Consider the following 22,178-nt stretch of genomic DNA (forward strand, 5'->3'; position numbering starts at 1 on the left):
TAAAGAAGAGTTAATACCTAGTCTTTCCAAACTGTTCCAAAAAACAGAAGAAGATGGAAACCTTTCAACTACATTCTACATGGCCAGCATTATCTTGATACAAAAACCAGATAAAGATGCCCCCCAAAAAGAAAATTACAGATAAATCATCTCTTGAACATAGATAAAAAAAAACCTCAACAAAATATTAGCAAACTTCAACAATACTTCAAAATGATCAATCGCCACAATCAAGTGGGATTTATTCTGGGGATGAAAGGATGGTTCAATATCCACAAGTCAATATGATACACCACATTAACAAAATGAAGAATAAAAATTCTATAATCATCTCATTAGATGCAGAAAAAGCATTTGACAAAGTTCAACATCTGTTCATGATAAAAACTCTCAAAAGAGTGGGTTTAAAGGGAACATACCTCAAAATAATAAAAGCCATATATGACAAAATGACAGCTTACATCATACTCAGTGGTAAAAAACAAACAAACAAACAAAACAAAACAAAAAAACACCTGAGCTTTTTCCTAAGATCAGGAACAAGAAAAGGATGTCTACTCTCACCACTTTTATCCAACATAGTACTAGAAGTTTTAGCCACAGCAATCAGACAAATAAAAGGTATCCAAATTGGTAAGGAAGAAGTAAAAGTGTCACTGTTTGCAGTTGACATGATACTATACATAGGAAGCCCTAAAGCCTCTACCACAAACCTATTAGAATACATGAATTCAGTAAAGTTGCAGGATACAAAATTAATATACAGAAATCTGTTGCATTTCTATATACCAATAATGAAGTAGCAGAAAGAGAAATTAAGAAAACCATTCCATTTACACTTGTACCAAAAAGAATAAAATACCTAGGAATAAACTTAACCCAGAAGGTAAAAGACCTATACTCTGAAAATATAAAGCACTGATGAAAGAATTAAAGACAACACAAATGGAAAGATACTCCATGCTCATGGATTAGAAACTCAATATTTTAAAATGTCCACACTATCCAAAGCAATCTACAGATTCAATGCAATCCCTATCAAAATACCAACAGCAGTTTTCACAGAACTAGAATAATCCTAAAATTTGTATGGAACTACAGAAGATCCCACATAGCTAAAGCAATCTTGAGAAAGAAGACAAGGCTGGCAGTTTCACAATCCGAGATTTAAAAATATACTACAGAGCTATAATAAAATATGGCACTGGCACAAAAACAGACACATAGATCAATAAACAGAGAGCCAAGAAATAAACCCACACTTATATGGTCAATCTACAACACAAGAGGCAGAAATATATGGGAGGAAAAAGATAGTTTCTTTAAAAAAATATTTTTTTAGGGGTGCCTGGGTGGCTCAGTGGATTGAGCATCCGACTTCAGCTCAGGTCATGATCTCGCAGTTGGTGAGTTTGAGCCCCACATCGGGCTCTGTGCTGACAGCTTGGAGCCTGGAGCCTGCTTCGGATTCTGTGTCTCCCTCTCTCTCTGCCCCTTGCCACTCACACTCTATCACTCTCTCAAAAACAAACATTAAAAAAAATTTTTTAATTAAAATTTTAAAAATTTTTAATATTTGTTCATTTTTAATATTTATTTTTGAGACAGAGTGAGAGCACGTGTGCATGCAAGCAGAGGAGAGACAGAGAGAGGGAGACACAGAATCTGAAGCAGGCCCCAGGCTCTGAGCTGTCAGCAAAGAACCTGATGTGGGTCTCAAACCCACAAACCTCAAGATCATGACCTGAGCCCAAATCAGACCCCAACCAACCGAGCCACCCAGGTGCCCCCAAGACAGTCTCTTTAATTAACGGTGCAGGGAAAACTACACAGCTACATGCAAAAGAAAAATTGCACCACTTTCTTATACCATACGCAAAAATGAGTTTAAATGGATTAAAGACCTAAATGCAAGACCTGAACTCAAAAAACATCTAGGCGAAAATATAGGCAGTAATCTCTTTGACATCAGCCTTAGCAAGATTTTTCTAGATAGGTCTCCTCAGGCAAAGGAACAAAAGCAAAAATAACTTTACTGGGATTACACCAAAATGTAAAGCTTTTGCACATGAGGGAAATCATCAACGAAATGAAAAGGCAACCTACTGAATGGGAGAAGATATTTGCAAGTGATATATACAATAAGGGGTTTATAACCAAAATATATAAAGAACTTATACAACTCTACCCTCAACAATTTGATTTAAAAATAGGCAGGGGACCTGAATAGACATTTTTCCAAAGACAACATACAGTTGGCAGACAGCACATGAAAGATGCTCAACAACACTAAGAAGGGAAATGCAGATCAAAACCATGAGATACCGCCTCACACCAGTCAGAACAGCCAGCATCAAAAAGAAGTAAGTGTTGGCAAGGATGTGGAGAAGAAGGAACCCTCGTGCACTGTTGGTGGGAATGTAAATTGATAAAAATCACTGTGGAAAACAATATGGAGGTTCCTCAAAAATTAAAAATAGAACTACCATTTTTGATCCAATAATTCCACTACTGGGTATTTACCTGAAGAAAACAAAAACACTAACTCAGAAAAATAGATGCATTCCTATTCTTATTATAGTACTATTTACAGTAGCCAAGGTATAGGAGCAACCCAAGTGTCCATTGATAAGATGAGTGGATAAGATATAGTGTGTGTGTCCACACACACACACACACACACACACACACACACACACACACACAATGAAGTATTACTCAGCCATAAAAAAGAATACCTTGCAGGGCACCCTGGGTGGTTCAGTTGGTTAAACGTCAGACTCTTGGTTTCAGCTCAGGTCATCAGTTCATGGTTCATGAGTTCAAGGCCCATCCTGGGCTCCACACTGACAGTGCAGAGTTTGCTTGGGATTCTCTCTCCCACTCTCTCTCTGCCCCTACCCTACTCATGCTCTCTCTCAAAATAAATAAACTTTAAAATAAAATAAAATGGTAAATCTTAAAAAAAATATATTGCCATTTGTGACAGCATGAATGGACCCAGAGGGCATTTTCCTAAGTGAAATAAGGCAGACAGAGAGACAAACACCATAGAATTTCACTTATATGGAATCTAAAAAACAAATGAACAAAAAAAAGCATAAACAAGGTATGAACTCCTCTGGTAGTTGCCAGAGAAGGGGTGGGGGGGATGAGCAAAGTGGGTGAAGGGAAGTGGGAGGTACAGGTCTCCAGTTACGGAATGAAGAAGTCACAGGGTGAAAGGTAACAGACGGTAACCACACTTGGTGGTGAGCACGGCAGAACATATGGACTTGTGCAATCATTATGTTGTACACCTGAAACTAATGTAGTGTAACCTGTGTCAACTTTACTGCAATTAAAAAGCTGAGGAAGAGGGGTGCCTAGGTGGCTCAGTGGGTTAAGCGTCCAACTTCAGCACAGGTCATGATCTCACGGTCTGTGAGTTCGAGCCCCGCGTTGGGCTCTGTGCTGACAGCTCAGAGCCTGGAGCCTGCTTCGGATTCTGTGTCTCCCTCCCTCTCTGCCCTTCCCCCACTCGTGCTCTGTGTCTCTCTCTCAAAAATAAACATTAAAAAAAAAAAAGCTGAAGAAGAAGAAAAAACACAGCATAGTTCCATTTTTGTTTTAAAGTGGTAACTATATAAGTACTATCTATAAAAGAGAAAATCTATGGGAAAATACACAAAACCAGGAATGGAAGGTATCTCTGATAAGTATCGCTATATTTCATATTTCTGTAATGTGGATTTCTTCCTATTAATAGGCTAGGTTATACATTTTTAAAAGTGTCTTTTGTACTTAAAAATCTATATCCACCATACGTTTCTGATTACAAAGAGAAAATATATTCTTTGATGGAGAAAGATGGTGGTTACTCACTTAGCCAAGTAATCAAACTTATCATTAATAAGGAGACATCCTGGCATTATGTGCCTCCTGATGTGACATAATTTGAAGTTTACGTCATTAACTATGACATTTTTTTGCCAAAAATACTTAATCTGAACCGAAATAAGCATCTAGACACTAGTGGTTCTCAAACTTGGAGGTCTTGTTCAAACACAGGTGGCTAGACCCCATCCCCAGAGGTTTATTCACAATTAAGTTCAGTAGATCTGGAATGAGGCCCAAGAATTGTCATTTTTGCCCCCACAGCTCCCAGATAATGCTGATGCTACTGGTCCAGGGATGACACCTTTGAGACCCACTGCTCTAGACCTAACTTTCAGTTCACAGAGATACAGAGACAGAACAAGTTAAATAATACCATGAAGAGCCTATCAGACATGTCTAGAATATTGAACATCCTATATAACAACTGGCCTAGACTTTGTAAAAAGATAATATCCTAGGAATAAAGAAAAAGATGGAAGAAGGAATCAGACTGTTGTAGATGAAAAGAAACCAGAGAGACATAACCTAGATGCACAAAAGAATCACTGGATTCTGAGCTGGAATTTAAAACAAAAACAAGCTATAAGAAAACCTTTTGGAAGAACTGAATAAATCGCAATACGGACTGGATATGATGCAATCATTGTTAATTTTCTCATACATGATAATGGATTGTGCTACAAAGGAGAAAGTCCTTACTCTTCGTCAAGATGCGCTCTGAAGTATTTAGAGGTGAGAAGTCAGGACAGGCTCCAACTAAATCTCAAAGGATTCAAGAGAAAGGTGCATGTGAGAGACACAAAACAAATGTGGCAACATATTAACAAATGGCTGAGTCTAGGTGGAGAGTAGACATGCTTTCATTGCACTGTTTCACTGTTTCTCTTCTTTGAAAATTTTCAAAATAAAGAAACCTAGAGACAGGATTGTTCTGATTGTGTGTGCAGTGGGAAAGGGACCAGGATACAAACATAAAGAGACTGGAAGAGAATAAACCCAAATGTTACTAGTGATTTCTCACTGTGGTGGGCTTGTAGGGGATTTCTTTTCCTTTCTAAATTTCACATTTAAAGAAAATGCTCTGTAATAGGTATATATCATTTTTATAATCAGAAGCAATTTAAGCAGGTTCTTAAAAACTTTGAATAAATGCGCTTGGAAGAAATCACCTAAGCCTCTTCCCTGAGAGTCCACCCGAGGTACTCAGCTCAGTCTGCAAAATACAAAGGGTGCTCAGTGTGGGCAGCTTCTGATTCCATTTCCTGACAGAACATCTGGCCATGGGGGTTGTGGGGGTGGGGGGGGGGGGCAACTCACTGACCTGGTGCTGGGTTTTGTTCTCCATATGCCCCAGCTTTGTGTTCATTTTATCCTGAACCGAACCCAGCTCTGCTCGGATCTCCTCCACAGCTGCCTCCAACTGGTTCTCCAGCTTGTTGATTAGGGGTTCACATCTACAACCATTTATTGGTGCCTAACAGGGGAACAATAAAGGAATCAATCCACTCATTCCCTCCTTCAACAAACTGGTTTTGAGTGCCCATCCAGTGCCAGTCAGTATGCCAGGGGGATACAGATGACGGAGGAGGCATAACTTTGGGATGTCCAATGGGCCAAGCTATGGGTCCAACAGGCACTGAGAAGCTTCAGAGAGGGTAAGACACGGTCCCAATCCTTGTGGCTTTTATCTACTCTGGAGCCTCAGGATTACCTAGTCACTTAAGGATGGTGCACAAAGGTTTGTAACTACCCGTTTGCCTGGGCCTCAGCAGCAGCGGTGTATCTGCAGTGTAGGGAGGGACATCTGGTTTATCTTCAAAGCTCATTGCCTTCCCAAGTCAACACTGCAAGTGGATATTAGCCCCCAGGAATAGTGTTAAACAGACAGCCTTGCTTAAGCCTACGGTCCTATGACCAGACAGGGCTCATGAAGTACCTGCATCACCTTCCCGTCCTTGCCCCGGTACAGCGTGTAGAGCTGGTACGCTCTGAACTCATGGGGAGGGGGTGGCGGTGAACATCGGTGCCTGGGCCTCTTTTTAGGGTGACTGTGAGCATGTAAGTTCTTCTGGTGTCCAGGCTGTTGGTCTGCTGGTGGAGTGGGGTCAGAAAATGCTGACGCCTGTGGGAGAGGAAGCAACAATACCCCTGAGCACTGTGACATGGGCAAGACTGGCCCCCATCCAATGGCTCCCATCTCACCCTCATCTTGCTTTGTCTCACGGCACTCCACTGTAAGCACCGCATGTCCAAAGAAATAGATCAGCACATTAACCTTGTGTTTGAAGTTACCCAGATTTAATTTTCGTGCTCTGGCTCCAAACCAGCAAGCCAAGTCCAGTGGCATTTTAGCTACTGAGCATGATGCGATCCCAGGGCCCTTGGCCAACCTGCCTCCCGGCCCTCCCTTGGCTGCCTTCACGTGCCTCCTGACCTTGGGCCTTGACTTTCTCTGCCTGTTTTCCTTCGCCTTGGGCTCTGGGGAGGCAGACAGGACATCTTCTCTGGCATCTTCTTTTCTGGGTGCAGCCTGTTCACTGCTGGGGGTGTCTCCTGCGGAGACACTTCCCTACAGAGGGGGGGAAAAAGAAGTGCCCAGAAACCAGTTCTAATTGCCCCCTCTGCTTTCTTCTGTAATGGTGTAAAATTCTGTTTGCAAGATTGCATCCACTAAAGGACCCACAGGAACCTTAGCTGATGACAAAGAGGGAACACTGCTTGGTGGTCTAAACTGAACATGTAGGACTTTCCCAGTTGGTTAAATATTTTGCTTTTACTTCATTAGGTGCCAAGGTAAACAGAGTCTTGGGTCTAATTCTATATCTTAGAGCTTCCGGAAGCTACCACAAACAGCTCAGCATTAGAAATTTTTAAATTTTTTTGCATTTCAACCACAGCAACAACAACCAAAAAAACCATTTATTCTTTGAACTTGGACTTCACAATTCATAATGGAGTAGGAGAACCCCCTGAAATGAAAACATCACATTTCTAGTCCTTATAAGAACTTTTACAAATTAATATGTACAATTCACCCACAGGAACTTAATCAGAGTTACAATGCCTTAACCCTGAAAACTGATAAGAGGATTTTGAAATAGAACAATAAGCACTCGGTATAAAATTTTATGTGCCAAAAGTTGTCTTTATATCCTAGTCTTTTTCTTCCTGCGAGAGCTGAAAGGCATGGTTCGTTCCAGTTGTGCAAGCTGTTCACTGCACAAGGGCACCTAGCAGAGGGAGCTGAAATCCGGCTCTGGCTCTCTTCGCCTTATGCACCCTGAGCAGGGCTGGGCTGCCCAAGGGGCATCTTTTTCTAAATTTGCAACAGAGGAATCACATGGGCTAGTGCAGCCTCAATCCATTCCCCAAGCCGAAAGAGAAGAAGCGACCCAGGCCAGTGGTTGTCAAACTTTAGTCCACACCAGAATCACCTGAAGGGCTTGTTCGAACAGATTGCTGGGCCCCCTCCCAGAGTTTCTGATCCAGTGGGTCTGAGGTGAGGCCCCCAACTCTGTGTTTCTAACAAGGTCCCAGATGGCACAGTGGACACTACATTTTGAAAATCACTGCCCTATACCATTAAGGGCCCAGCATTAGAGGCAGTGCTGTCCACACAGTAGTGATGACGCCCCAGACACATGGGGCTAGAAACTATGCCCAGACAAGGATGCCGAGAAAGACTGGCAACACAGGCACACGATCTGAAATCCTGGAGGAGTGGAGGACATGAAACCAAAGGGAAAACACGGACAACAGTTTGAAGAACCAGCGGAAAGGAGAGACAGAGGAGGGCACGGCCGCTGCCAGATGAACCCAGAAGGAACAGCCAGATTGTTTCCCACCCTCTGTAAGGGGGTGACGTTTGGGAGGGGCGGGAGAGCTACCCCCCACCTTGCTTTGTGCCACCTCATCTCTTGGCACAGACTGAGCTCTCCTCTCTTCCTTGAGCCTCTCTCTCTTTTTCCTCAGGCTTCGCCCACGACTGAAGCGCAAGACCTGAAGGAGGCAAGAGGCACGGTTACAAACCACGGTGTGTGCAGCGTCGTGACAGCATTGTCCTTGGACCTGGTGCTCTGATCTAGTGGAACTTCCAGCCTAGGGAGAGACCAAGCAATCACATCAAACACGCATCTCTGCCTGCCTGCTGGGCACCGAGGTCTTGTGCTGGGCTCCTACAGGAAGTAGGACATGGTCCCCGATCTCAAGGAGCTTATGGTCGAGGACAACAGTAGGCATTTGTGTGCCAGGCCACGGTCGCCATAGGGGGGTGTGCAGGCTGTGCACTGCTTAACTCCAGGGAACACCACTCACAGACGAGGATAGGAACGGCATCCCCTGGACATCGCACAACACAGCAGCCCCACGCCAGGCAGTGTCTCGTTATCTTGGTACGCTGGACCTGAACTAGCCCATCATATTTTCTCTTGACCAAACTGTATTCAAGCCAGTTTTTAGTTTGCTTCAAACACTGAGGTACATCTGTGAACCATGGTACCAACCATGGGGCAGGAATCTGTTCCCCAAAAGGAAGCATTTGGCCTGCCCGAGAGGGCAGGAAGGTGGAACAGACACAGGCAAGTAGACATGGGGTCCCATAGCCCGATTTTGGAATTCAGCAGCAGCTAGCTGTAGGATCTTCTGGCAAGTTATTTGCCCTTTCTGTATTCTGTAAATACGGGGAGTTAATGGAATTAACCAAGACAAAGCAAGTGGCTGGCATACCCTGGACTTTCAGGCACTGTTAGGTGCCTCCCTCCTGCCTTGGTCCCTCGAGTTGCTTAATTGGCCAGAGGAAGTTTAACCAGAGTACAGAGCTTTGAGCTGGCAGAAGCTTTCAACCCATGGCCTTTTACTTCCAGCCCCAGAGTCACTTCCTCTCACTAAGGAGGTCCAGAAAGGGAAAACACTTCTTCAAGCTCTAATTTTTTTGCAATAAAACATTTTATGGTCTTCATCTGTAGATAGAGAAGGGTTCTCTGAAGTTCAGCATAGTGCTTTCATCTAAATGTTCACCTTTCTTGTGTTCATTAAATTCAAGTGACATCATATGACAAGAAGAACCTCTATGGACAGTGGTACAATCTAAATGGAGAATTCCTGACGACATCTGCCTGTGGCTAAACCAGATTTTTAAATTGTATTCTCATCCTCTAAGCCAACAGCTCTGAAAGTGTCCAGGGAACCCCGGGTGCATGAAACTAAAATTATTTTCATGACAGCGTAACAATGTCGACTTTTTCCCTCTCACTGATTGTACAGCAGTGTTTACCAGAAGCTGCACACGACACCCCAGTGGGTCACGTGCAGACGTAGAGGGCAGCCCTCCGACTTTCCACTAAGACGGTAAGGAGATTTGCAACAATGTAACATAATGCTACCTACTCTTCTCCCATAACTTTTGTTTTGAAAAATAGTTATTGCTCATAAAGACGATGCTATTTGTTACAAAATGAACTTACCATCTTTAACATTTCTCAAATTTCAAACATGGACACTATTAATAGATATAATTCACACACAGCTCTTAATGGGCCTCTAGAACATTAGATGTCCCCAGATCAAAAGGTCTGAGAACCATTTCTGAAACTAAATTCAGACTCACTAGGAAGTCAAGTCTGATGAGAAGAAGTGACTAATGCCCACTGCTCATTCGGTTTATGGGTTCTTAGAACAGGATACAGCCCCAGCATCAATCCAAAATTCACTTTCAAAAGCATTTGTGAACATATCAATCTAAAATGAGAAGGGATACTCAGAGGTCACCAAAATCATCAGAATAATTCCCTCCACAGACCAGGTTATTAGCCAGTGCAAATAACTTTGCATGGCGTACAGCCTTTCTCAGCGAACCATATCATCTACCAATGGAACGTCATCAATCTTTTCTAGTTCACCGAAATCGGGGAATATGGATCTTTAGAAAGATCTTAGTACTGCTGTGAGCCATTGAAATCCACGGTCCACTAAGGTGCCAAGGCAAAGGAATTTCCTGTTTCGCACAAAGAGGAAAGCTAGTTCTGTAACTTGAGAACAAAAGAACAACATGTATACAATTTTATGCATATTCCAAAGTTCCTCGTTCATACTGAGAACAGGGTTTAGCATATACAATCGTGTAAAATACTTCCATAAGATGTCATCCTACTTGCTATTCAAATGGGCATGGAAAAACTGAAGTCATTTTTTAAAATGGAAACAGTAAAGGAGAACCACATAGGAAAATGGTCCATGGGAAAGCCTCTCCCCTAAGAACACAGATCCTTGAGTTCTGGAGACAAAGGACAGGGGTATCAAAGGCCTGTAAGTCTGTACCTTGAGGGATACTACACCCCACAAAATTTGATGATCTTCACATGGCTGAGGACACAGCTGGCTGTCCAAACTGCCAATACTGAAATGCCAGATAACAGAGATAAATTCTGACATTTATTATAGCATCCTGTACTTTTTGATCTGTAAGAGACCAGCCTTTTGCTATCAGGATTCATGGATGTGACTCCAGTAATAATTTGTTTGCAAATAGTTGGAAAGAGGTGGAAACTTTTTCCAAAGGACCACCTGACTCATGCCTGTCAGAGGCTCCAAGGATGTCCAGATGCTACTGAGAAGCACTAACTCCACAGGGAACAGGGTGACCAGTTTTCCAAAGACAAAAATCTTAACTACTTCCACAAACTGCTCGTTATATCAGGTAGGTTTTTAAAATTTAAATGACCCGAAGGCCATTCAGACCCTTCGGTTGACTGGGATCAGGCTCTGATGCAGCAGGCTGGTATCTGGAATCTTCCTCCGGCTCTCCGAGACTTTATCTTCTCACAACATTAGTCAGAATAAGGTAGAAAACAAATCAGTTTTCACTGTAATGTAATACAGAGCAGCTCCGATGGGGAAACAAACCATTTCCTTAATGTTGGACATTTAGGTTAACAAAATATTGGACAGCAACAACAACAAAAAAAGCATACTGGCTTCCATTATGATGAGTAACTTTGAGAACTACAGAACGTTTTTCTATTATAGTTAAGATAAAGGGCAGCATACAAAAGGGTAGGCACAATTGTACAAATCATGTGTCTGAAAGGGAATATGAACAAAAACAGTTATTTCAGGGCACTAAAATGATGAATAGCTTATAAATTACTAAATCTGTTAGAGGATTTCAATCTCAGCTCAAATGATATCAATTTTTTAACTTAAATGCCTAAAATACCATTATTCAATAAAAAAAGGAAAGAAAGCTATTTTATACTTAACTGCCTCTAATGGACGTGTGAAACATTGTGAAAATATTAAAAGAATCTTGTAACTTTATTCTTTTTTCTCCTGCTGAAAAAAAATTAAACCAATCGTATGAAAAAAAAATTTTTTTTTTTTTTTTTTTTTGTTCACCCAGACCGGGATCCCTTCCTCCCACCTTTCTCTAGAAAAGGCTCCTCCCCTCTAACCATACAGTCAGATGGACGCAGCTATCTTCCTAAAGTGCCTGTCCTGCTCATTCAGGCCGTTTGCCCCAAGCTCGCCAATCATGATCCTCTTCTGCAACCAGAACTTCTTCCCTGAGAACCTGTGGAGTTATGGTCCACAAAGCTGGTAATGCCAATGATCCAGCCACGGGGAAGAAATGATGCCCGTGTATGAAGACAAGCCTACTGAACTTGAAGTCTCTTGTTCTAGTTATCTTAGAAGCCCCAAATGGATTCCTGCCCTTTCCACTGCCTGGTTGTGAGCCCATCAGTTTCCTATTTAAGTTAGTTTGATTTGGCTTTCGTAGATGGCCAGAGAATCACAACAACTTTGCAGCCCCACATAATCAATAGAATGGAAAATGTAATCAATCCTACCTGGGGAGCTTTAGTGAGGAGAAGAGCAACTTCCGGATTATTGTGGTAGCGGGCAGTCTCCAGTGGAGTCTGGCCTGCCTAAGGAAAGGCAAAATGGGGGACAAGTGAGTAAGAGAGACCAACCCTGCACCCTAGCCCAACTGGGACAGCAATTCTGTGCTCAGTCACACCAGCACCTACACGTGCCCAACAAAATACAATCGCACAGAAGACCTGGCCTCACTCTTGAGCCTCCTCCATTCGACGAGGGGGCCAAATCACACCTGAGGGCCCAACGATTAATAACAACAGAGGGTAAGTGCTCTAGGAAGCAAAGCTCTGGAATACCTGCCCACCAAGGAATGCTTCCTGGAAGAGAGAGGAGAGAATGTAAACATCAGACAGGGCCAAAGGGGAAGATTTAGTTGAAGAAACACAAAGGATCATAAAGTCCAGCCAAGCAATGAATTTTCCCCGGAGAAGTGGAGAAGGCACTTGGAAGGGCAGACTGGGGCACAGCCACACAGTTTCAGGACCTGGACTGTGAGAGACACTTAGGTAGCTATGGCCATAATGGAGGCTCTAGGGAGATGAAGCCAAAAAGTAGGGAGTTCCCTTCAAAAGAAGGGAAAGGCATCAGGGGACAGGCACAATGGTGCACCACCCAATACAGGTCGAAGAGAAGGAGGAAGGCGGGGACTCTCCATACAACTGTTCCACCCCCAGCCTTTCTCAGTCTGTCAGTCTGTGCTACTTCAGACCACAGGTCAGCCTTAAGGAAGAAAGGGTGCCTGAGCTGGTGCCTGCCATAGGACCTAGGAGAGAGAGGGAACAATGGTGGGGTGGGATATTAAGAGAAAGAAGGAAGGAATAAGGTGATTTTGGAGAAGGGAGTTCGAGTTTTGAGGATGATTAATCTGATGGTCATGTGGCCACTTTTCTGAGGACCCTGACTGTTTACAGGGCAGGAACTCACTTTCAGTAACATCCACTTGTCAGTTTACTTAGACACCCCTGACCTTCCTTTTCCTGCCAGGATATGCTCACTTGAGCTAGGAGTCTAGAGATGAACCTTTAGGGCTCATCAACTCATGAAGCTGCTATGAGCAAGGGTTCCCTCAAGCCGGCCTCTGGGGTTCTCCTGTTAGCAGACCTCTAATCTCTTATAAAGTAAGGCTAAGGGAGGCTGTGTGCCCTGCAGGAGGTGAGGTAAGTAACAACACACTCCATTCTGGAAAGGGGTGGGAATGATTTCTAGAAACACTGTTGCAGCTTAACTTACATTATTTATTTTTTTTTTTTCAACGTTTTTTATTTATTTTTGGGACAGAGAGAGACAGAGCATGAACGGGGGAGGGTCAGAGAGAGAGGGAGACACAGAATCAGAAACAGGCTCCAGGCTCCGAGCCATCAGCCCAGAGCCTGACGCGGGGCTCGAACTCACGGACCGCGAGATCGTGACCTGGCTGAAGTCGGACGCTTAACCGACTGCGCCACCCAGGCGCCCCTTAACTTACATTATTAACAATGGTTCCATCTGCTCCAGCTTCCAGTAAGATTTTAACCACCTTCTTGTGATTTAGGGCAGCAGCAACATGAAGTGCTGTGTCTCCGGCCTGAAATTAAATCAGAAGAAAGGCAGCTAAACTCCATCTGATCATGGCTCACAGCCTTCCGGCTTTTCATCCCATGGCCTGGTAAGTAGCTTTTCAAATTAGGATTGGCCTTAGACTGATAGGGAACCCTTTGCTCAAGGGTTACGTGGTTCTCCTTAAAGAGATCGCTTTAAAATGCCCTATGTACAAAGATCGCATTCCTTTCTGACTGAGGATACTAGAAATCACAGGGAAGGACAGGGGGGCAATCTGGGGTTGTTGAGAATGGGGACCTGAAGCTTTACACCAAGGTAGGATGACGGACAGATAGCCAGGGGCCAGCAGGCTAGCCATCACAGAGCTCTGTACCATATCCCTCTGTCCAGAGGGCCCCTTGATTTCTGAGCGCTAGAATGAGCAAAAGCTGTGAAAGTAGTTACTTCTACAAACACGGGGGGAGGATCCCACGTGGGATCACATTCCCACCTGCTGGAATGTGAAGGGCCCACTAGGAATCACTTTGCAGGCTCAGGGTATTCTTCGTTTGGGTGGAGTCACTGAAAAAAATCAGTGTTCACTTAAGACCAGCTGTTTTCAACCTCTTACCAAATAGCCTATAATAAAGTTCATATTTTCTTTATATATCAAAAAAAGTTCAGACAATCAACCATGAAAGGAGGCTATAGACAAATGGAGCTCGATGGGCCAATTCCATATGTAAACGCTGGTGTTTCCCCAAGCAGAAGGCTATGAATAAACCAGGCCAATACAAATGTTAAATAATCCATCCTCTCCCATTGGGTGATCAAGTAAAGCTCCAGATAACTTGTTTTCCTGGGCAGCATGAAAACGCCACTATCCCATGGCCCTCCCCCACTGAAAGTAGCCAGGGAAACGTTTAGTTCGTTGCCAAGTCACTTAGTTGTGTGTACTGGGCAGTGGTTTCTAATCCTGGCTGCACGCTGGAATCAGTGGAGGAGCTTTACTAACTACTGATGCTGGGGTCCCGCCCCTGGCATGCATTTAATTGTTCTGAATTGTAGGTTGGACGTGGTGATTTTTAAAGCTCCCAGGTGCCTGAAACATCCTGCCAAGGTGCAGAACCACTGGTTAGTGGGGGCTGGGTACAGGTAATCTGATGGACCAGAATCTGTTGGGGGCTGCAGAATGACAGGATGTATTTAGCTGTGTCAGTGGTTCTCAATCCTGACTGCACACTCAGGTCAGGAACTTTCTAACAATCCCATTACCTGGATTCTGGTCATTTAAACTCGGGTAGAATTCAGGAATGGTATTTATAATTGCCCTGTTGATTCTTATATGCAGCCAGGATCAGAAACCACTGTTATGGGGCATGGTTAGCCTGAATAATGATTTTTAAAACTTCAAATATATGTACCCAAATGCAGAAATGTCAAACAATTTATCATTTAGGTATCAATAAATGCCAAGACATTTAAAAAATCTAAACTACTGAAAATCATGCACATTTCCATGGAACACTGTAGTAATCACAGCTTTATTGCACACCCCCCACTATACGGACAGATACAGACCACATACCCAATTTTACAGAGACCAGAGACTTCATCCGATCAAAGTGGCAGGGCAAGGAACAGAACTCTAATTCCCTTGCTTATTTACTAAGCCACAGTCTTCTTTGTGGGTTTCCTTTGTAAAAAGCATTAAAAGCAAAACCTGCCCCAAGATCTTCAGAATATGTTTAATATGCAAATGTGGAGATATGCACTGGAATAAGAGCAGGCTCTCTTCCCTCTAGGAGGCCAGATAAATCAGGACCACGGGGACTCAGTGGAACACACATGCAAAGGGCAGCACAGGCCCGGTCCCAGACCTCTGCCCACATTTGTGCTAACACACCTGTCAGCCTTGTGAGAATGGGGCCTGGCGGCCATGGGGAGGACACATGCACTGACCTGGTTCTTTTCATGGACAGAACAGAAAGCACTGAGGAGGAGCTTAATGATGGACAAGTGATTATAGCGTGCAGCAACGTGCAAACAGGTATCGCCTGCCTGCGGACAGAAATCAAACTCTGAGCACAATCTGAGCAATTACAAAAAGTTAAAAAAAAATCATTAAAAAAACTGGCAGACTAGCATATGTTCTTTAGAGGGTATCAGCCTGAATTGAAATGATTCCCTTTACCGTAGACACTACTCCAAGACTCGCAGCTCCGTGCTGTCTGCAGCCCCACCTGCATTCTGCCATGCAGACTCTTTCAGGTCTCATACACTGGGTGCCTGCCCCCCACAAGGCCGTCACAAGAGCTAAGGCAGGCTCTGCTTACCCAGCACTTGATAAGAATCCACTGACCACAGCCTCTCCTGCAGCCCAAAGGCTCCAGAGTATAACGAATTAAGACCAACAGCACAACTTTGGAAAGGAGCCCTTTTCCATCATGGGTTCCTCATGGCTCAAAGGACAGGGCAGCAGGGAGAGCGGTCAGATTTTAAGATCACATGTGTTCTAAAAAAATTAGAGCTGCGTCCCATTTTAGCAGGACTCCAATATCTCATATGGGGCAGAGTAGTCTGGGGAGCTGATGAGGAAGCAATCACTGGGCATAAAACAGAACATTCAGAAAAACTCAGGATCAAGATCTTCCTTGGTGGTCACAGGCTAAGCTGCTCCCAGAGAGACAAAACGGGAGACACAGTCATGACATTCTGCAGTGTTTTCTTGAGGTTTTCATCCTAACTTTGTCTAGAGATGGCAACCACTCAGCATAACCTTCTCCCCTGGATTAAGAAGGAGCACACGTGGGAAGCCTGGGTGGTTCAGTCAGTTGAACATCCGACTTTGGCTCAGGTCATGATCTTGCATTCATGGGTTCGAGCCCCACATCAGGTTCTGTGCTGACCGCTCAGAGCCTGGAACCTGCTTTGGATTCTGTGTCTCCCTCTCTCTCTGCCCCTCTCCTACTCACACTTTGTCTCAGTCTCTCAAAAAATAAAACATTAAAAAAATTTTTTTAATAAAAATTAAAGAGAAAAAAAAAAGGAGCCAAGCCCAAAGCCAAGGTTCAGGGCATTCTGAGACCCACTGTAGAAGAGTCTGCTTTCAGGGAGACCTCAACTAAGCCTTTTTTTGTGTGTGTGGGGGTGGGGGTGGGGGGTGGGGGAAGCCTCAATCTCTAGTTGAGAGCCTGAGGCATGGGACTTACCAAGGAAAAACGGCTGCTTTAGAGGGAGGAGGTACACCCATGTGACCTTGAAAGTCAAGCATTCTCTAAGAACTACTGACCCATCGGCTCATCTCAAGGGCACCTGGGTAATCGATTTGTAGATGCTGGCCAAGGAGCATCAGACCTCCCCTGGATGGCATCAACTGTACAACAATATGTGGGCAGGTTTCTTAGGCTCATCTGCCAGCACATGCTGTAAGAAATGTTAAAACAAACCCAGGCTGAGGAGTGAAGGGAAAAGAAGGGGGGAGAAAAATAGTGTTTGAGTCTTGATGACTCTTCCGACCCTAGAGAACCCCTTAGGACACAGCAAAAAAAAAAAAAAAAAAAAAAAAGAATACTTTATAGTCCCCAAATGCTTTTCACATTTTCATTTTCCGGATGTTAACACTCAAGTATGCTTTCGGAGTTATTTTCCTAGGTGACACAAGAGAGCACAAGAGAAGCCGGTGTTGTTCACCCACGTTATTTTTGAGGTCGGCTCGGGACCCGCCCAGCAGGAGGACTCGTGTGCTCTGGGAGTGGCTGTTCTGGCAGGCCAGGTGCAGAGCCGTGTTCCCCGCCTTGGAGAGAGGCAAGAGAAGGGAGGACACGTTAGCGACAAGCTTCTCGGCAGACCTGCGCCAGACCTGCGCAGGGCAGGCTTTGCAGAGGGGTGACGCTTACAGGGAGATAGTCAATGCTCACATTCTCTGCTTCCTGATTGGTGATCCCAGCAGAGGTGTTTCAGTGGCAAGAACATTTAATGTAGAATCCAAATGGGCACAAGAGGCACATCTGTCATAAAACCTTGGTTCCAAGTCCCAGCTCTACAACTTACGAGTTGAAAGTCACCCACCGGTCAAGGCTCTTAACTATTCTCAGTCTTGAATTCCTTACCTGTTAAATGGAGTGTGACCCCTACGTCCTGAGGCTGTGAGGATGAATTCAGAGTGCCTAGGAGAGTATTTACTTAATGGTAAAATGCTGTGCACACAGCACCACGTTCCATTCCTTTTGAAGAGGCCTGCATCCTTCCTGGCCAACACAGATAATAGCTGTGGCTACAAAACACCCCTGGAGTAAAGGCAAAACAGGCCACTTCCTATAAGTGCAGGTAACTGAGATTCAACTTGTAAGCCTCTCGAAAATCATCCATTCTTGTATTCTCCTTGAAACATCAAAATTTGAACTATGGATGAGGTACCCACATAGCAGGAAATACAATTACATCCATCACTTACCATACAAATAGAAACCCTCTAGCTTTTTGGACTCTATCCTCAATATGCCAAGTAAAAGTGACAGACAAGGGTCAGAATAATGTCCACAGTAATCTTACAGAAAGAATTCATGACATGAACAGAACTTTTTAAAACCATGCAAACAGTGCCCACAAAAGCTGCTCATAAAGAAAAGTAACAAGAAAAGCAGGCAGCACAAGAGGAGATTCAGTGTTAGAGAGGGCCTAGGAGCATACCGGATGTTAAATCTATAAGCTCGGTGATTGTTCGGCTGAGCTAAAAAGCTGGGTCAGGACTGCAACTGTGTGGGCTCAAAGCTATTTCATTGCCTGTTTACAGCTTTGCCTCACCCAGGATCTGGATCACACAGCACTGTCTGGACACACTCACAGATGTTCTGTTCCTCACCTCTTGAAAAGAGGAATGAGTTTTATTAAAACACACACACAACAAAACTGTACGTCACTGGTTCACTTACCTCCCCTCTCATACCCTTAGCTCTAAGTAGCCTGGTAGAATCTTTCTTCCTCACTGCTCCCTCCAGGAAGTTGGGGGTTGTAAACCTGAGGGTTTAGTGAACTCAGTGGTTATCAACCTCCTGCTGCACCTTAGAGTCACCTGCGGGAGCTTTTAAAACTATCAGTGCTCAGCTGCAACGCTTCCAGGGGCTCTGATTTACTTGGCCCAGGGGGGGGGTCTGAGAAGCTCAGGTTTTAGCACTAATGAAGTCCCAAATTCCAGGAAACCCCTCAGTTCAGGGGAAACTGGGACAGCCGTTACCTTTGGCCTGGTCACCAGGTAGGTTTGTTTTTTCTCCCCTCTCTTTTTCGTTTGTTGAAAGTTTTCCAGGAGATTTTAAAGCACAGCCAGGTAGAGAGCCACTGCTAGCTTCCCTCTCAAAAACAAAGGATCTGCCCCCATTTTAAACCCTCCATTCCCTGTGGAAGGGCTCAGTGCCTCGCTTGCTGTGTGATTCTTACTGCACAAGGAGTAGTTTGTCTCAAAGGTGTTGGCTTCGTGGGATTATTAACTGTATTGAATAAACGAATGAAATAAAAGAAATCTGATGGTTCTAGAACTATGTACCAAACTGCTTTGCTAATAAGAAAATATTAATTATGCCGAAAAACATTTGGATCAAGAAAATTAAAAACCGTGGGTTAGCATAAACAAATTATGGTATGTTCATACACTGGAATATTACTTAGCAATAAAAAGGAATGAATTAGGGGCACCTGGGTGGCTCAGTCAGTTAAGTGTCTGACTTCAGTCAGGTCATGATCTCGCGGTTCATGAGTTCAAGCCCTGTGTCAGGCTTTGTGCTGACAGCTCAGAGCCTGGAGTCTGCTTTGTGTTCTAGTCTCCCTTGCTCTCTGCCCCTCCCCCACTCTTACTCTGTCTCTCAAAAAATAAACATTAAAAAAATGTTTTTAAGGAATTAATCACACATCTAACAACATGGAGGAATCTCAAAAACATTAAGCTAACTGAAGGAAGTCACTTGCAGTGACTTAAAGAAGTCAGATACAAAATGCTGCAAACTATACGATTCCATTTGTATGACATTCTGGGGAAGGCAGAACAGGAGCTGGGGGTGGTGGGTGGGAACACCGCCACCAAGGGGCACAAAGGAAGCTTTGGGGTGATGGAAGCATCCTATTATCTTGATTGTGGTCGTGGTTACACAACTGTATACTTTTGCCAAAATTCATACAACAGTATACCTAAGACAGATGAACTTTATTGTATATGGATTATATCTCAGAAGCTGACATTTCGAAAACGTGACCTAGGTAGATCTATGTAGCAGGCATTTTTCCCATCCTAATAAGTACTTATTTCCAGACAGGGGCTGATCTACTAAGAAGAACCTTTCTTATATAACAGAATATGATTCACTCTTAAAAAAAGAGAGAAACTCTATCATTTGTGACATGTATGAACGTGGAGCACATTATGTATGCTAAATGAAACAAGCCAGACAGAGAAATAAATACTGTATGGTATCACTTAGATGTGGAGGGTAGGGCAAATAGGGAGAGGTTGGTAAGTACAAACTTTCAGTTTTTCGATGAATAAGGTCTAAGGATCTAATGTAAAACATGGTGATGACAGTTGGTAAACTATATTGTATAACTGAAATTTACAAAGACTAGAACTTCAATGTTTTCATCAAAAAAAAGTTTTAAAGGGTAAACGTGAGGTGATGGGTGTCTTAAGACATGTATACATATATGAAGCCATCACTTTGTACATTTTAAATATCTTATAATTTGATTTGTCTGTTATACCTCAATAAAGCTGGGGGGTGGCAGAGGACTTTTCTAGAAGCTTCCTCAGAGGCTGTGGCTGGTACAGAACATGGAAGTCCTTCTTCTGGGATAATACCTACCTTTGCTTCTGCTGTTTTACCCATAGAGAACTTGTGGCTTTCCACAATACTTTTGGGGCCCTACACAGGATAGGAAGCAGTGTGGTGGAGTAGACAGACTCAGGATAGTTTATGGCCCTGACTGTGTCACAAACAAGTCAGGTGTCTTAGATAAGACTACCAGCTCCCAGCTTAGGCTTCCCTATCCATTAACTAGGAACCACCTACTTCTCAGAGTTCGAGGATCTAATGTACACCATGGATTCACCTACAACTCACATTCCACACAATGTACCACGGTGAAGAAATGAAGAAGCCACCAGTCTGCCAGGCATTATTGGAAATATTATGATGCATGGCTTGCTTCTTTTATTCAAGCTTCTGTCCCATGAGGGAACCATGAGAAACATTTAACGAGTAGATGACATCACAGAGCAGTGTGTGGTGCCAAGGGAGCCCTGTAGGAAATACCCTGATGCACCTTTGGGGAGGGTGCGGCCGCGGCCCTGGAAGCCTGAGTTGGAGGTCTACAGGCAGGAATGAGGAGGGAGATACCCCCACAGGGAGCAGGGGTAAGCCCACTCTGATAGCACAGGAGGCACATACTAGGAAAGGCACAGGGAAGAGGCTGCAGACATAGACTGAGGCCACTCCAGGGAGGCCTGAGGCAGTGCCAGGCTAAGGAGCTTTACTGGAAGGTTTCTGGGCAGGGGAGGAACAGGACGCAGAAGGAGGGAGGCAAGCTGGCCAATCTGCTGTGAGGCTTCTGAAATAATGCTGGGATGCATTCAGTAATAATGAGCACATGAAGAGGGGGATAAGACCTGAGCAGTGCTGGGAGGGCAGGTAGGAAAATGAGGGAGAACAGGTGCTACTGGCCTGCTTGCCTAACCGCACTCCAATAAACCAATGGGAAAGCAGGGAGTCCCAGGAGAGCTCAAAGGAAGTCAAAGCCACTCCAGTTCGTCTTGCTCACCACGGAGATTATGTTCACTATGGAGTTCCAAGTTTTCATTTCCCCTGCCAGGTTCCACATGCTCTCCTAAGCTCTTGCTCTGCTCAGAGAGGAGGTTCCCACAGGGACAAAAGCCCATAGCCATCCTCACCTGTGAATGGGGAGTTCTAGCACCTGCTGGGCCTCACCTTGTTCTTGGCAAGCACGTTGGCTCCTGCTTTAACGAGCAATTTGGCTGACTGGCTAAAACCATGCCAGGACGCTTCGTGTAGGGCCGTATTCCCATCCTGAGGAACACATACAGAGACAGAGGACACATTACCCAAGACCGAAGTCATCTCATTATAATCAGTACATTGTAGTGTATTTCTAGGCCACACCACAGGTCCTTTTGATTTCAAAAGAGGCTTGTTGAGGCACCTGGGTGGCTCAGTTAAGCGTCCGGCTTCGGCTCAGGTCATGATCTCACAGCTCAGGAGTTCGAGCCCCGCGTTGGGCTCTGTGCTGACAGCTCAGAGCCTGGAACCTGCTTCAGATTCTGTGTCTCCCTCTCTCTTTCTGCCCCTCCCCCGCTCATGCTCGCTCTCACACTCACACTCTCTCTTTCTCTCTCTCAGAAATAAACACTAAAAAGAAAAAAAGCTTCTCATCTGAACCAGAGCCCAGAAAATGATTTCAGTGGCTAGTTTCTCCATTCTCCCAGAAATAGTACGTAACAAGTACCATTTTAGATTTATGATGTACAATGGATGCCTTCAGGCATTAGGGCTTAAATCTCCCTGGGAACCCTGGCTGAAAAAGGCTCATCCACAGGTCACATTTAACAGAAAGCAACATCAAGACGGCAGGCATGATGTTCATTCCTTCCCACCTCCATCACTCCTTGGGGTCTGCTCTGCTCTGCTCCTGGCCCCAGAGAGAACCCTGCAAAGTCCAGGCAAACGAAGAGTCCAGCTCTGTAAGTTGCCGGGCCCAAGGACCAGAGAGGCAGATTCCTCCTCTCTTTTTCTTTCCCTGAATTTAATCTGACCCAGCTTAATCCAGCGTCTCAGGGACCGAAATAAATAAGCAGGCACCAAGAAAGCAGTGAATTGTAAATAATATAAACAAGTGTCCTCAATATG

General features: G+C 44.2%; 1 protein-coding gene across 9 annotated transcripts in view; it reads right to left on the reverse strand.

Moving 5' to 3' along the window:
* ANKRD6 (ankyrin repeat domain 6) overlaps positions 1–22,178 on the reverse strand; it is a 213,003-nt gene that overhangs the window by 6,447 nt on the left and 184,378 nt on the right. For 5 of the 9 annotated variants that reach the window (XM_019442851.2, XM_019442852.2, XM_019442854.2 and 2 more), the window contains 9 exons: positions 21,243–21,341; positions 16,970–17,068; positions 15,235–15,333; positions 13,220–13,318; positions 11,724–11,801; positions 7,774–7,878; positions 6,314–6,448; positions 5,816–6,001; positions 5,201–5,353 (listed from right to left, as the gene is read on the reverse strand). In XM_019442851.2, coding sequence (XP_019298396.2) covers positions 5,201–5,353; positions 5,816–6,001; positions 6,314–6,448; positions 7,774–7,878; positions 11,724–11,801; positions 13,220–13,318; positions 15,235–15,333; positions 16,970–17,068; positions 21,243–21,341 — 1,053 coding nt within the window. The remainder of the gene's footprint in view (positions 1–5,200; positions 5,354–5,815; positions 6,002–6,313; positions 6,449–7,773; positions 7,879–11,723; positions 11,802–13,219; positions 13,319–15,234; positions 15,334–16,969; positions 17,069–21,242; positions 21,342–22,178) is intronic. The other 4 variants (XM_053904656.1, XM_019442857.2, XM_019442856.2 and 1 more) reach the window with 3 other exon arrangements.

This window comes from Panthera pardus, unplaced genomic scaffold (assembly GCF_024362965.1).
Source record: "Panthera pardus isolate Hobbes unplaced genomic scaffold, ASM2436296v1 HiC_scaffold_17, whole genome shotgun sequence".
Taxonomy (NCBI): Eukaryota; Metazoa; Chordata; class Mammalia; order Carnivora; family Felidae; genus Panthera; species Panthera pardus.